Source organism: Ipomoea nil, unplaced genomic scaffold (genome assembly GCF_001879475.1).
Source record: "Ipomoea nil cultivar Tokyo-kokei standard unplaced genomic scaffold, Asagao_1.1 scaffold1509, whole genome shotgun sequence".
Classification (NCBI taxonomy): Eukaryota; Viridiplantae; Streptophyta; class Magnoliopsida; order Solanales; family Convolvulaceae; genus Ipomoea; species Ipomoea nil.
The window spans coordinates 3181146-3197456 of record NW_017617937.1 but is presented as its reverse complement, the minus strand read 5'-3'; the positions used below and the strand labels follow the sequence as shown (position 1 = coordinate 3197456).

General features: G+C 36.6%; 1 protein-coding gene across 2 annotated transcripts; it reads left to right on the top strand.

Moving 5' to 3' along the window:
- The first annotated feature begins 6812 nt into the window (after nt 1-6812).
- Nucleotides 6813-11538, top strand: LOC109188918 (uncharacterized calcium-binding protein At1g02270). 2 transcript variants are annotated; one of them, XR_002055514.1, is made up of 12 exons: nt 6813-7189; nt 7302-7406; nt 7545-7650; nt 8106-8326; nt 8416-8492; nt 8590-8698; nt 8788-8913; nt 9296-9406; nt 9560-9667; nt 10169-10360; nt 10695-10778; nt 11236-11538. XR_002055514.1 is itself a non-coding variant. In XM_019339570.1 (10 exons), the coding sequence occupies exons 1-10, from the start codon at nt 7043-7045 to the stop codon at nt 10388-10390; spliced, it is 1332 nt and encodes a 443-aa protein (XP_019195115.1). In that variant the 5' UTR covers nt 6813-7042; the 3' UTR covers nt 10391-10651. The 2 variants fall into 2 exon arrangements, 1 of the variants encoding a protein (XP_019195115.1); XM_019339570.1 differs by lacking the exons at nt 10695-10778; nt 11236-11538 and having other exon boundaries at nt 10169-10651.
- The last annotated feature ends 4773 nt before the right edge of the window (nt 11539-16311 follow it).

Below are 16311 nucleotides of genomic sequence, written 5' to 3'. Positions count from 1 at the left end.
CCGAGCGACGACCCATCATCACATCCCTAATAACCGCATAGAGAACAATTAAATGAGCAAGGGTTGCATACCACGAAGAATTTATTTGTGACATAACCGCACACATACTTACAGCAACTTGGGTTTCGGTCGCGGGGCCCCCCGATGGCTCATGCACGGACACCCGATCATGCCGTGGCGGCACACCCCCGACCCCATCAATAATAAGCCCCGCCTGCTCATCAGCAACACATGGTCCCGTATGAGAGAGTAATAATGGATGGCGACCATCTTGTACCGCCCTAACCGCATCATCCACTACCTGAAAGCTTTCCGGGTTACTCCAAATCTCATCTCCACTAGTTGGCGTGCCACCGGCGGGGTTTGCAACGCCACCTGGAACTGTAGATGCATGAGCCTCAAACAACGAAATAATCTTCCGTGCACCGGTTAAAACACGCAAGACGCCATCAGTGCGGGTTGAGCATTCGGGGTGAACGCCAACAAATTGAACAACATCATCCAATGCAGCGTCTAATGAGCACATCTTCGCAACAAACAATTCCCCTGGCGCCTGCACAAATTCAACGGGTGCAAACATTTAAAATAATTGCGATGAAAAATAAGAAACTATTACCATATAATAGCATTTAAAACAAACAACTGATAAATAACCAAATTCCTTAATTAGAACCAAAAATAAATAAAAAAAAAAAAAAAAAAAAAGAAGGAAAAACTGTTAAAATTTGAGAAAGTAATTTTTAAAAAAAAAAAGAGCAAAACACATCATCACCGCAACGACCATATAATCAACCAGCACACACAGTAGACGTAAGATTTTTTTTTTTTTTTAAAAAACACAACTGGCCTGGACAAATAACCAAAAAATAAAACGTTTGGTCATTTGCAAACAATAACCACACAATATATATCAAAAATGTTAAAACTCATAAAGCGTGTTTAATGAATTTAAAAAATGTTACAAAAAAACCGGAATGCCATATGCATACCGCATGCAAACAATCAGCACATAAAAGGAAAAAATTATAACATCGGTTACGTGAATAAAAAAAACTAACAAAAAACGCATTGACATAGGCATACACCAGTTTTCGAATTTGCACCAAAACCGCACAGAATTAATGGCATAATGCATACACCCATTAGAAAGTAGAACAGAAAGAATTGCATAATGAAAATATACCTGGGGGGCTGCAGGAGCAGAAACACGAGGAACACTATGGCCACCCGGTGGGACAAAAGGCCCATCTATACTCCCAACACCAAACCTCCCAATCTCCAACTCAGCTAGTTCACGAGCTTTGAGTAGACCCGTAGTCCACCCTCTGAACGAAGGGAATGCCCGAGGAACAACCCTGGCCGACTGCACAACCCTGTCAACATACAGGAGCTAACACCGGGAAAAAATTACAAACTTGCACCGAATAGAGAAATAGACGCACATGACTAACACAAAAATAAATTATAGTATTGAATAACATACCACCAACATTAGAGCAAGCCCAGCAAAAGTCTTAGACTGGTCACCAAACCACTTCTTGTGTTCCTCCACCAAACAGTCCAACACAAACTTGCACCAGTTGAGGTTTTTTATCTCATCAACATCTTCAAAATGATGGAATACAAGCTGATTGGCATACCCATTCTTCATCGGGGTTCCAAAAATACTAGCGGCAAGCACAGCGAAGTGGCGTTTAAACCAAACGTCACCCTCCAAACAAGACGGTGTACGCAACATGTCCCATATCTTAACCAACCTCACATAATGGTTCGAAACCCCAAACTTTGAACGCCACTCCTTAAGGATGTCGCTAACATCGTCTTTGGGCCTCTTTGTAATAGCAACGCCTCCTCGTGGCAGCCCCAACGTGGCCTGGACAGCCTCCTCTGTGACAGTCAGTAGTGCACCGTTGTCCAAACGCACAGACATGTTGGAAGGATCAAACTGATCTAGCAGCCACCAACTTAACCGCTTCGGAAAATCCACCACCCCACAATCCAACAACTCCCCCAATCCAATTTGCTTCACCGCTTTGCGTTGACAAGCAGTAAAATGTTTAAATTGAGACACCAAATGTCTAGGAGATCCGCGAGTATTAAGAGACGGAATAACCACTTCCGGGGCCGGAAGGACTGGGGGGGACCCACTTTGCACTCCGGAAAGCGGTGCCTCGACTTGAACAGTGGTCGGCACCCCAACGTGGTGGACTAGTTGACCATGATGCACCACAGACGAACGCGCAACAGGCGGGGATTCAAACGCCTCTCCATCGTCTGCTACAATAAAAACACACAACAAAAAACATGTGTTGATACATAATTTATAACCGACATTATATAAAAATAATAATAAAAAGAAAAAAATCTTAAAATTTGACAACTGAATTAAATAAAAGAAAAATAAATACAGAACACATTGTCAAACGCAATGACCATACACTCAATAAACGCATACAACCACATAAAAATTTTAAAAAAGAAAAATAAAAATAAAACATTGGCATATACCCATGAGTTATAATAACAAGGAAAAAAGTATTTCAAAAAACGCAATGTCAAAAGCATACACAATGCAATCACTCAACACACAAAAAGGAATAATCATACAATTAACGAAATGCAAAGACCATGCAAGCAAATAGCACACTGCCATTATAACCACCATTATATAACAAATAATGATAAAACTCATGAATATTACAATTTTTTAAAAAAAAAGATGCAAGAAACAGTATAAATGCCTTTTTTAATAACCAACCCATTTAGATAATTATAATCTCAACAAATAAAAACAGTGTTGATAGACAAAATCATAACTAACATTATGTAACAGTGATGTTAACAATATTAAAAGTTGACAATCAAATTGGAATAATACATTCAAAACACATATTGTCAAATGCAAAGACCATGAAAGCAATTAGCACACGTAATAAAAAATTAAAATAACAAAACTACTGCATAGACCCATCTCATATATGATATGCACAGACATTATAACCACCATTATATAACAAATAATGATAAAACTCATGCATATGACAATTTTTTTTTTAAAAAATATACAATAAAGCAGATTAAATGACATTTTTAATAACCAACCAATTCAGATAATTTTAATCACAAGAAATAAAAACAGTGATGATAAACAAATCATAATTTACATTATGTAACAGTAATGTTTTAACAATCTTAAAAGTTTACAATCGAATTGGAATAAGACATACAAGAAACATATAATCAAATGCAAAGACCATGAAAACAACTAGCACACTCAATACAAAATTAAAACACCAAAACTACTGCATAGACCTATCTCATATATGTATATGATATGCACAGACCTTATAACCACCATTATATAACAAATAATGATAAAACTCATGCATATGACAAATTATTTTTTAAAAATATACAAAAAACAGTTTAAAAGACTTTTTTAATAACCAACACATTTAGATAATTTTAATCACAACAAATAAAAACAGAGTTGATAGACAAATCATAACTAACATTATGTAACAGTAATGTTAACAATATTAAAAGTTGACAATCAAATTGGAATAAGACATTCAAAACACATATAATCAAATGCAAAGACCATGAAAGCAATTAGCACACGTAATAAAAAATTAACATACCAAAACTACTGCATAGACCCATCTCATATATGATATGCACAGACATTATAACCACCACTATACAACAAATAATGATAAAACTCATGCATATGACAAATTATTTTTTGAAAATATTAAAAAAAAAACATTTTAAAAGACTTTCTTAATAACCAACACAGTTAGATAATTTTAATCACATGAACTAAAAACAGTGTTCATATACAAATCATAACTACCATTATGTAATAGTAATGTTAACAATCTTAAAGTTGGCAATCGAATTGGAATAAGACATATACTGAAATGCAAAGACCATGAAAGCAACTAGCACATGCAATTAAAAAATTAAAATAAAAAACCTACTGCATAGTTAACAAAAAAAAAAAAAAAAAAAAAAAAAACGGAGCGTAAACCCTAAAACACGGAACAAAAAACACCCCATGAACATACGCATCGCAAAACTAAACCACCGCCCCCCATGCCGTCGCCGGCACTACCCAACTACCCAACCCTCCCCCCGCCGTCGCCGGCCCTCCCCAACCCTCCCACCGCCGTCGCCGGCACTCCCCAACTCTCCCACCGCCATCGCCGGCACTCTCCACCCCTCCCACCACCGTCGACTCCCCAGCCCTCCCACCGTCGCCGGCGTTCCCCAACCCTCCCACCGCCGTCGCCGGCACTCCCCAGCCCTCCCCCCGTCGCCGGCGCTCCTCCATCCTCCCACCGTCGACATGCACCACCACCAACCACTCTATATACACACCCCACATCGAATACACAATCAAAATCATACGGGATACCTGGAATGCGAGCAGCAGATCCCCGCCTTTGTCTCTTGGATTGGCGTGAAGAAGACCCTGCCATGCAGAATGTCGGAGAATGCGCTGGATATCTGATCGGGGAGTGACCGTTGGAGAAGGGAGAGAGCAGAAGCGTTTGCGGAGAAGACAGTCTACAACTGGTAGACTAAGAGTCGGATGCAAACACCACGTCAGTAACGCATATCGACAATAATAATATAATTAAAACACATAACTACCATAATTAGTGTTGCACAAGCCCATAAAATCTGCTAATCTATTATTACAACCTAATTAAGACAATATAAAAAAGACAACAACACCCCATTTGCACTAAATACACACGCACGTGGCTACACAATGAGATTAATCTCATCCATCCAAAAAAACAAAACAACGCACCAGATCAAGCCTCACCACCTTGCCTGACAAAGGTAACCTCACCAGATTCAATATCTATATATATATATATATATATATATATATATATAATACATCAATTAACATTCATGTTTTGTTAGTTACATACCACATTCAATATTCTCATCACCATAAACTAATTTGGTCCAGTTAAAATTGTAACTTTAAAATTTGACTTTTACTCTAATGAAGGTCTTACCCAAAACTATTTACATGAAACCAAGTGCTTCAAATTACTATGTTCACGTCTTATTTCAACATAAGATAAATTGATTTTCAGATTTTGTAAATATATTTTACGAATCAATTTTTTAAAGCTATTCATTAATCATATTGAATATGTAATATACAAAATTAATCTTTCTTACTCAAGAGAATCTAGGGGTGACCACGGTTCCGGTGACGGTTCTGAACCGGAATTATTAAAAAAAAACACTATAATATTTAATTTTTTTCGGTTTGGAATCGAAACCGCTGGTTCTAGTTTCAAAATTTTACAAACCTTTAATCGGAACCTTATAGGTTTCGGTTAAGAACCGGAACCAGAACCGTACAGACGGTTCTGGTTTGCACAATCACGGTTTCGGTTTGAACCTACGGTTCGAACCGAACCGTGGTCATCTCTAACAGCATGTTTGGTTCACGGAATGAATTTTGAAGTAATAGGAATGCTATTCCATAAGGAATGGAATAGGCAAGGAATAGAATATGAATTGTATTCTATTGTTTGGTTCGCGGAAGGAATAGACTTTAGGAATTATATTACAGTGTTTGGTTGATTTAAGGAATAGAAATGAAATATGTTTTAAAAGACATAAATACCCTTATAAAAATATGTGATGGTGGCGATGGTGGCGGCGATAGTGGTAGCGGTGGTGGTGATGGTGGTGCTGGGGTGGTAATGGTGGTGGTGGCGGTGGCGGTGGTGACGGTTGTGGCAGTGGTGGTGGGGGCGGCGACGGTGGTGGTGGTGGCGGCGGCGGCGGCGTTGTTGGTGGCGGTGGTGGTGACGATGGTGGTGGTGGTGCTGGGGTGGTAGTGGTGGTGGTGGCGGTGGCAGTGGTGGGGGCGACGGTGGCAGTGGTGGGGACGGTGACGGTTGTGGCGATGGTGGTGGTGGTGGTTGTGGCAACGGTGATGGTGGTGGTGGCGGTGACGACAGCGGTGATGGTGGTGGTGGCGGCGACGGTGGTGAAATAAGATAAATTTATATATAGGATTAAAAAAATTAGGTTAAAGAAAGGGGTAAAAAAGAAAATATATTATAAAAGCTATTCCTGAGCGTTCAGTAATATGCTAATACCAGGGGGGGCCCTAGTAATAGCTATTACCTCATTTAAGGTAATAGGCCATTACCAGGAATATTATTCTTGGTAATAGAAATGGTTACCAAACAAATGAATAAGCCTATTACTGGGAATGCTATGTCATTCCCGGCCTATTCCGTGAACCAAACGGGCCATAAGAGAATCAAAATTTACTTGGGTAAAAATTAAAATTGCTAGTGGATCACACTTTAAAATATGTATTGAAATAACAACTTTTAAAACAAGTGGGGGAAAATATGTATTGAAATAACAACTTTTAAAACAAGTGGGGGAGAAATTATTGTTGTTGTTGACACTAATATACAAGTATTTGAAGTTCATAAGTCAGGTGAGTCACGTTTTACCTCCTATATTTATTTCATGGTGAACACATTTATCGCTAGTGAGACTCGATCTCTAGTCATTCTTTCTAAATTATATCACTGTCACCAACTGAACAAGTTAAATTTATATTGTTGTTGTGGGGTTGGAATAATACAAAAGCATTTAAAACTGACGGTGTATAAATAAATGCAAATATGCAATCATTTTATTGTTATTAAAAGATTTAAAAGAAAAAAATAAATAAATAAAAATTGAATGATTCTCCGGCTTTTTCCCACTTCTCCACAGAAACAGATTCTCTCTCCGTATATATCCCGCTGCGTAGATTTCGCAATACGTAGATGACTCATGAAACGCAATTCCGCTGCATTCTTTGTCTTCTTCATTCTCTCAATCTCCTCGATCTTCATCTATCAATTCTTTCTTTTCTTATAGACTAGATTCTACTCTCTTTCTCTCTCTCTGTTTTTTCTTCCTCTCCCTTGTCTTTTGCCCCTCCGGCATACACACTTTTCAACTCCGGGTATTCATCCTAAATACATAATTCACAATGGGGAGGAAGAAGAGGGGACTAGCCAAAGGGAGGGCTTCCAGAATCGGCGGCTATGCAGCTGCCTCTTCAATCTCCGATCCCAATTCCGTTTCTTGCACAACTTTCAATATCCTTGCTCCCATTTACAAAAGGCTCTGTAACGAGGTTTGTTCTCATCTTTTTTTTTTTTTCTTATGTGGGAACTAAAAATATCTGAACTTTACAATCTGGGTGTTTGTCTGCCTTTTCCTTATTGTGGTTTTTGGTAAAAATACAGGACCCCAGTGTTAGAGAAAGCCATTTCAGGGGATTTTGGTTGGACAGGAACGAAAGAATCTTGGAATGGTTATTGTATGAAAGATCTTCCATCATTTGTCTTCAGGTAAAATTGAAGGCGAAAGATTTTACTCTCTCTCTCTCTCCCTTTCATTTGTATTACTTTTCTAATTTAGGTTTTTGTAAATCAGTTTATTGCGCATTGTTTGTGACTATTCTTAAACAAGTTTATTCTTGTTTCTAGGAATTTTGGGTTGGAAATGAAGAGCTTGTTGATCTCTATGACAAGAAACTAGGTGATGCTGGATATCTTACTTTTAAGCTTGCCAGAACTAACAACCGGGGTGATGGTATGTTCTTGATTGATTGTTAATTCTGGCATCAATTATCTTTGCAATTTATACATCTCAAGATTCTGAGAAACTAGAATGCTGAAGCTTTTGTTAGTTGCCCTTTTATTTCTTGATGTTAAAGTCAGGCTTTTGCTGTAATTGATAAACAAGTATTGCTTAGAATACGAGTCTCCAATAGTCATAGTGCTTTTGAATCTTGATTGAAACTCATTAACATGGCCCCAATTATCTTCAACTTTTCAAAGTTGTTGCTTCAATAGCACTGAATCCATGTGACTTACCCCACTTATTCAGAGACACTTGGGACCCTTTCCTAACAGCATTCCCATTGGCTCTTTTCTCGGGTTTTTGGTGGCACTTTTTGCAACTTTTGTGTGAGGTGGAGGAGAGATGAACGAGGAGAAAAAGCTTGTTTTTTTGCAAGATTTAAGTCGTTCTTTATTGATCAACAGGTCTGTTGACTGCTGTACATAAGGATTACTTCAGTGTTATAAGCCACCAAGAGTTGCTTTTCAATGATTTTGGAGACCGTGTTGCACAGTTATTACACGTTGAGCTAGTATTACCCTGCTCGCCGTGTCGAAATGTTAATGTTAGAAAAGAAATTCTTATAGTCAACACACACTTGCTGTTCCCGCACGATTCAAGTATTTGCTTGGAACGTCTGCGACAGGTACTTGGATATTTCTTCTGCTGCGTATTTACCAAAAAATAATTTAGCGAGTTGACCACTCACTTTTGCGCCATGGTTCACTTTTTTAGGTCTACAAAATATTGCAATATGTGGAATCATATCAAAAGGAAAATAAGCTTAACCCTTTGCCAATTATACTCTGCGGGTAACTTTTCTTTTCTCACTCGACGTTTAAGTGGTCCCATGTCTGTTAATTCTGTTCGTATACATTCTTATTGTTCACGTTTCTATAAAATTTTCAGGGATTGGAATGGAAGTAAACGGGGTCATGTTTACAAGTTCCTTAGATCTCAGGGATTTATATCATCCTATGATACTGCACACCAGTACGCTGATGCAGATGCACAGAAGGTCCGATCCCCTCTCTCTTAGTCTCTCGGTGAGAATTTTTAACCAATTAGACCTCAAACTTTAGTCTCATTTCATATTATTTTATGCAGTGGGTGAGCCATCGGAATCACCGAGGGAACATCTGTGGTGTGGATTTTATATGGCTTCTTAATCCTAACAAGTACAGGAAGTTGCTGAAAACGAGTTGGAGTCAGGCAATCTTTGGAATGTTTAAGGTAGAGAGTATATTCTGTATATGATGTTTGCGGGAATGTTCTGGCCCTGTTTGGTAACATAGTTAGCTTATCAGCTAATTTGGGCTTATTTGACCACTATTAGCTGTTTGACTTGGTTAAACAATCAATGAGTGTTTGATTAATTAGCTCTCTTTAACAACTTATTGCTACAAAATGCTAAAATTCAAAAAGCTGCTCAAAGTAGCTTTTTTTATTAGCTTTTTGAGAAAGTCATTTTATATGTAATCAACTAACAGCTAATTTACCAAACACTCCCTCTGTCTTTCTTGGGTTTATTGTTCTTCTCTTTTAATGTCATTCATATCAAACACACTATTTCTTGAGCTCCGTATATTTAACAATGGAATCTCTCCATTTTCAGTATCAACTCCGTCGTGCCTCTTTGACAGAAGAGGATGCATTTGCCTTTCTGAAGGCTGATAGCAGTGATGATTATATTTCATACTCCGATTTCTGTGAAGCTTTGCGGCAGGTAGTATTCAGCAACCGAACTTACATTTATGTGTCTCCATACGTTTGTGCAATTTTGTGCTTGTAGAGAAAGATGAATCGCAATTTTAGGCTTTACTTTCCTCTCCCTTTACCTTAAAACAATAATACCTAATATGTTCCACTAATCCTGCAGCTTAGTTTGATCGGCAATCGCAATGGGCTGAGTATTCAGGAGATTAATGATTTGTGGGTGCAAGCAGATATGGATGGAAACGGTGTTGTTGATTACAAAGAATTCAAGGTATATATCAAAATTCTCTTTTATCTCTAGTATATTTCGACCAATGTTGAAAAAATCGCTAGGCGCCCTCGCGCTTGGGGACCGCCTAGGCGGGCGTGGGCGCCTAGAACGCCTAGGCGGGCGCTCCCGCCTAGGCGCGATTTTTGCAACACTGATTCCAACTCGATTTAACTCATTACTTGTGCATAATATGACGAATCCACAAGGACCTTAGGGTGGTGCTTTTTGGTCAGACCATGAGGTGCTTAGTATCCTGTGCAGACCCTAACTGTAGGAGGCACCTTTAAGCCCGTACCATACTCAGACTAATCCCCTTTTGCACCGGGCCGGCCCAATTAAGGGGCGAAATGCTGGCCAGATTGGTTTTTCCATACGAGAGGGGGTTCGAACTCTTGACCTCGCTTAAGGGATGAGAGTGCACAGCCACCTACGCCAACCAAGCTGGTTACCTTAGGGTGGTGTTTAAGAATAGTTCTTATGTCTCGTCTTTTGGCATTGCAGCAACGGATATGGAACCCGACATGGTCAGAACAAAGAGACGACCAATGGGACGACAGCGAAAACGCCATAGATGAAGCCATCGGGTTTAGCATCCAGGACGCGGTTCTTTTCCCCAAGGAAGTAGAGAAAGGGAAGTGGCCTGAAGAATATTCTCTCTCTGATCATGCCAAACTAACTGTTGTATTTTCACCAGTAAGAATGCGATGCTCTCAGTTAACCTGAGAAATATGCAATTCATAACTGTTTTGCAGTGCAAATTACTTACTGGGTTATAGGTAGAGAGATCATAGCCTGCTGGCTGGGGTGGACGCATGCCCTCAGAATTTTATTTTTTTTTCTCACTAATTTTATATATATGTAAATATATGTTTATATATTCATCATATATATAAAAGTGTTCATTCCCAAAGCTTTTACACAAAAATGTCTACTACTGAGCCCAAATCCCATCAAAAATAGCAAAAGACTCAAACTTTCACTGCATTTCTTATTTTCTTTCAATCCGCAATTTCATTTCACTGGTTAGGCTTGATTGATGCTGCCTGCGAGCTTTGGTTGTGAGCTTATGACCATTCCTTCAAATTCCCAAATCTTCACCAGAGATTGAGAGGTAATTCAACTTTACTAAATTTAAATATTGATGTCGATTTTTTTTTATTTTTTTTATTTTTTTTGGTGTGACGAGAGAAATTAGCAGCTATTACTCAAAAGTGTGCACTGACTGAGTAAATCCCACAATGTTATTACTTGAAAGTGTGCACTGATTGAGTAAATCCCACAATGCTATTACTTGTGTGCACTGACTGAGTAAATCCCACAATGCTCTTACTTGTGTGCACTGGCTGAGTAAATCCCACAATGTTATTACTTGAAAGTGTGCACTGACTGAGTAAATCCCGCAATGTTATTACTTGAAAGTGTGCACTGTCTGAGTAAATTTTGCACTGTTATTACTCAAAAGTGTGCACTGACCAAGTAAATCTCGCGCTGTGATTTTTGTTGGAAGTCGAATTTGTAATCTTCCATTGTTTAATTTGTGATGATATTTATTGTGTCTGGCATGGCAGGGGTTATCATACTCCTTTAGGAGATTGAACGGTGGAGATTGTTGTGGCGTGAGGTGCCTTCCGGTCTGTGGAGGCAGGAGGCCAGCCATCATGCATGAAAGCATCTCAAGTCGGGGGACGAGTATATGATTTGGATCAGCGTCTACGAACGTTTAAGTTTCGTTATTAGTAGAAAATTGGTTAATCGTGAATTCAAGATAAAGTTAACTGTAGTATAATATTTGGTATACCTAACATCTTTCTTCATTGGTTAACAAGACCTTAGACGTATTCATTCCAAACAAATGAATTTGTTCGATACTTGTAGTAGTTTTTGGCAAATTATTTTGTGAATCCGGATCCAAAAATTCACAATTTATATATTGAATGTTTACAATTTACATATTGAATGTTCACAATTTTTACATATTGAATGTTCACAATTTTATATACTAAATATTCACAATTTACATACCGAATGTTAATTATTTGAATTGTGAACATTTAGTATGTAAATTGTAAACATTCAATACATAAATTGTGTATTTTGACTCGGAATTTTATATTCTTTTTTTTCCCCAAGTATGGGTTTCTAAACTTTGTTCGGCCCAAAGGTGTTATAGACAATGAATGGAAATCAATGAAGAGGGGAAAAATAGTGATGACAATTTTGTAATTTTGTCGATTATGAGATATTGCTCTTTTAATGTGGTTGTGCAGACATATCAGAATTGTAGGATGAGCTCAGATTAGATGAATGGATCTCAATGAAGAGGAGAAAAAATATGGTGAGAATTTTGTAATTTTTCGATCATGTGGTTTAAGTGTTGGTGTATGGACTTATGACTTCTCTGTGGTACACCTGAAAATCAATCAAATGGGAAAAGCAAGGTGACATTTAAGTAATTTTGTGCACCATGTATATTTTGGTGGTGCACTAGGTGCTAATGTGTGGTGCATTTATGAGTGTTATGTGGTGCACTTATGAGTGTTATGTGGTGTACCATCAAAAAGAAAAACTGTTGTAGGTTCAATAAAATAGTCCTGTAGAACCCATCGATAGGTTTGATACCCCCGTTGAGTGGTGCAATACTTAGTGCACTACAGATCAAGTGCACCACGTATCACTCAAAAGTGTACCACCGAAATATACATGGTGCAAGAAATTACGAAATTGCCAACACATGTATATTTTATCTTCATTGATTTTCATTTGTTTGATCTTAGCTCATCCTACAATTCTAATATGTCTGCATGACCGCATGGGAGAGTGGTAGAGGTGGTCTCATTTGATTACACACACACACACACATATATGGTTAAGATATGATAACTAGTAGCTCAATGAGAATGCGTAGACTAATCTCATCCGTTCATTTAAGATGATTAATGTCAAAAAAAAAAAAAAAAAAAAAAAAAAAAAAAAAAAAACTAAGAAAAAAAATAAGGTGACACTTTCATAATTATGTCGATATATTTGAAAACGCTTGATAATGTTAAGTGCTAATTGAAACTTGAAAGTGTACTTTAGAGGTATAATCATGCATTATTAATTATTTATGGATGCATTATCAAACATTTCAATTGTATTGCCTTAGTTATGAAAATGTCACAGTATTTTTTTTTTTATTTTTCAGTCTTATATCAGTCTAAATAGATAAATGAGATTAGTCTACACATGTCATGCAACTACTAGTTCTCATATATATGTATATTTCAATTGTGGAGTTAGTTTTGTGGTTAGAAAACTAAGATAATCCTTCTGTACTTTTTTTGTTATTATTACAAAAACTTTTGCACTTTGTGCACACAAAGAATTTCTTCATATTGGATTTGTTTGTGTCCTTTCATTTATGGATTAGAATGGGGCTCGAGATCATTGTTGATCTCTATAATGAATTGTTACTTTTGCAAAGGCAATTCAATTAAAGAAAAAAAAAAAGTTTGATGGGCAATTGGTCTGTGGAAAGAATGACAAGTAAAAGTTAAAGTGCTTATAACCCACCATGCCCACTTCTAAACCTCAAAAAGGTCAAAAAGAACATATATTAAGCCAAATCGTAGATGATAATCATCAATCAAAGCAAACATTTTCAAGTTTTCAACCATCATGTGATTACACCATTAAAATATGAGTTATAAAAAGACGAGTGTCGGAGTTTCAAATCTTGCGAATAGGATAACATATGAGAAAATAGAATTTGAAAGCAAGTTGATTTTAAATTACTCAAAATTTAATGTAATTTTTAGATACTGAAAATTTATTATTCAAAACAAATATTATTTTTAATGCATTAAAACACATAAAAAAAAAGTGTTCGTTAATTAGCCGGTAGCTCATAGCTGATTGTGTTAGTTATTTTAATCAGTCAATAATATTAACAATTTGTATATTAATTGATCAATTGTTTACCAAACCCTCTATAGTATTAACGGTTGATTGAGTGTTTATCAAAAACCTGTTTTCATCAATCAGTAGTGTTTTAACGGTTTATTGATTAGTTGATCAATTGTTTACCAAACACCTTGTAAAGAATATGAAAGATATTAAGGATGAGGGTTGATTGGAAATCCCATTAATATTTCATGGTTGAAGAGGACAAAGAAGGCTCCATTATTCAATTGCATTTCATGAAGAGAATGGTGTCTTTTACCAATATAAAATACTCCCTAAAAACAACAAACAAAAAGAAATTAGGTTTCTTTTTGTTTGTTCACTCAAGTAAATATATTAAATAATAAATATGGGTCAAAAAAATAAAAAGATTAGAGAAGAGTGAAAATAACAGCACACGCATTCTACACTCTTTTGTGATTGACACAAAGGAAAACAGGGGGCCGGCTTGGAGGTGTGGGCGGTGAAAGTAGTGATGTTGACCCTTTAACTCTTTCTGCCCAATTTTCAATATTGTGACCACAAATCCGCGTTTTGAGTCCAATCATTCTTCAAACATTGTTCCAAAAGGTTAAATCTCAAACCCCAAAACCTTCTTAAACTTCGGCTCGACAGAAATAGGAAGATATAAATCATGGTAACTCAATTGAACACAAAGGTTAGACCTTTGCTTAGCTTACTGCGTACAAGGAGGCCCTTCATTTTGAGAGGTTGCTCCCACACTGTCGTTGGTAAACTCGATCTCGGGTCATTGTTTTCAAACTTCACCCCTATGACCAACTGAGCTGTCCACGTGGGCAATCATTCTTCAAACATCACTTAACATCTGGAAATATGTAAATCATGGTTACTCTGCTGAATACAGAGACCAGACATTTGTTTAATGCGCACAAAGATCCTCCATCACTTTAAGAGGTTGCTCCCACACTAATACAGGTGAGACTAGATCTCGAATTATTGTTCCCAAACTTCATTCATATGACCAACTGAGCTGGACATGCAGAAAATTACTTATGTACAAGCGTTTAGAAATCTGTAAACCAATTGTAATATATTTTGCAATTTACCTCCATCACTAATGACTAATGTTATGTTGGAAGCAGAAAAGGTAAACAGTCATTAAGTTTGGAATTTCAAACTACTCTAATTACTCGAATCTTTAACTAGAAAAGTAACAATATTTTGTACATTAAACTCCAATCTCACATCTTTCCCAAAACCTAACTCATTTACTGCCCAATAATAAGTGATGATGTACATTTTGTAATTTAATAGAACTAAATAATATTTAGGGAATGTGGCACTTTCTTCCAAGATATAGTGATATAGTTCATTTCCTCGCCAATTATAGGTGTTTAAGTGTTTTTACTTTTTTCCTTCCAATTATTTCTGAAATGCTATTTTTAACTAAACCCATTAAATATTCATGGTAAACATCTAAAATAATCTTTTTAAGAAAAAAAAAGAATATCAACTAAATTTCTTATGTCAGTGTTCTTTTAGGACCAATTATTCATGAAAGAAATGGTAGTATGATGATGCATGGTTACTGTTCAAATGTACTGAAAAAAAGAAGAGGATTCCTTTACCCATTCCCTTTCTTCCTTTTTTTGGTTGCAGATCTACTTTTCCACTACGTTTTATTCGCATTCACTTTTTGTTGAAAACTATTGGCAAAATTTTACAGCACTAAAATTCACTGAATTGAACCTGTCTATAAGAAGTTAATGGAAAATGCTATTACAGTTAAGTTGGTGAAACTATTATTGAATTCGTAACTACAATATTACAAATTTAAGGTGTGTTTGGTTGATAGGTTTTGCTCATAGGAATGGATATGAAAGTGATTGTTATTGTTTGGTTAATAGGTTTTTAGAACATTACTATGGGTTTCGAATACCCCATTAATTGAAAAACTCATACCCAATTAAAATAATGATTTCATTCCCTTATTCATTCTCAAGCACTACTATTAGTAATCATTCTCATTCCACCATACTACCAAACATGTTAAATACTTTCACCAAAACCCATTATCATTACCAAGTATTTGATATCCATTCCGATTCCGATTCCCATGTGCGAACCAAACACACCCTTAATTTTAACAAGAATGATTTATTAGTTTGTTTGATTTGAACTGATCAACTATGACTCTATGAGCAATTGAGGTTGATTTAACTCCTTATAATCCTAAATCAGTTAAGGTCAAAATGCGATGTTTATCCCGTGTACACCCTCAAATAATGATTATGGTTTTTCTTCGTCACTAAAAAAATGTTAAAAATAAATTACACTAATATAATGTAACTTACTTGAAGAGACTATTTGACTTGGGTGCAAAAGACAAAATCTCTTATCTCGAGACTCTACATTTTCATCTTACAGAAATTGTGAAGGAGTTAATCATAGTGACCAAACAATTTTTTATGTGGTGTACTTAATGTTTACAATGAGTCACCCCTACATGGCTACAAGAGGGTGAGGCTAAGATTCCATTTGACTGGATCTTTAATAAGTTGTGAATGTAGGTGGGATTTTATTTAGACAAGGTTAAATAAACACAAATGTATACATGTTTTATTTTTATGTTTAATTAATCCATATTTTGCATGAAAATTGGGATTTGGGAATGAGAAAATTGAAAAAACAGGAAACACGGGATATAACATGCTTGGCAAATGTGCAAATACAAATATGTA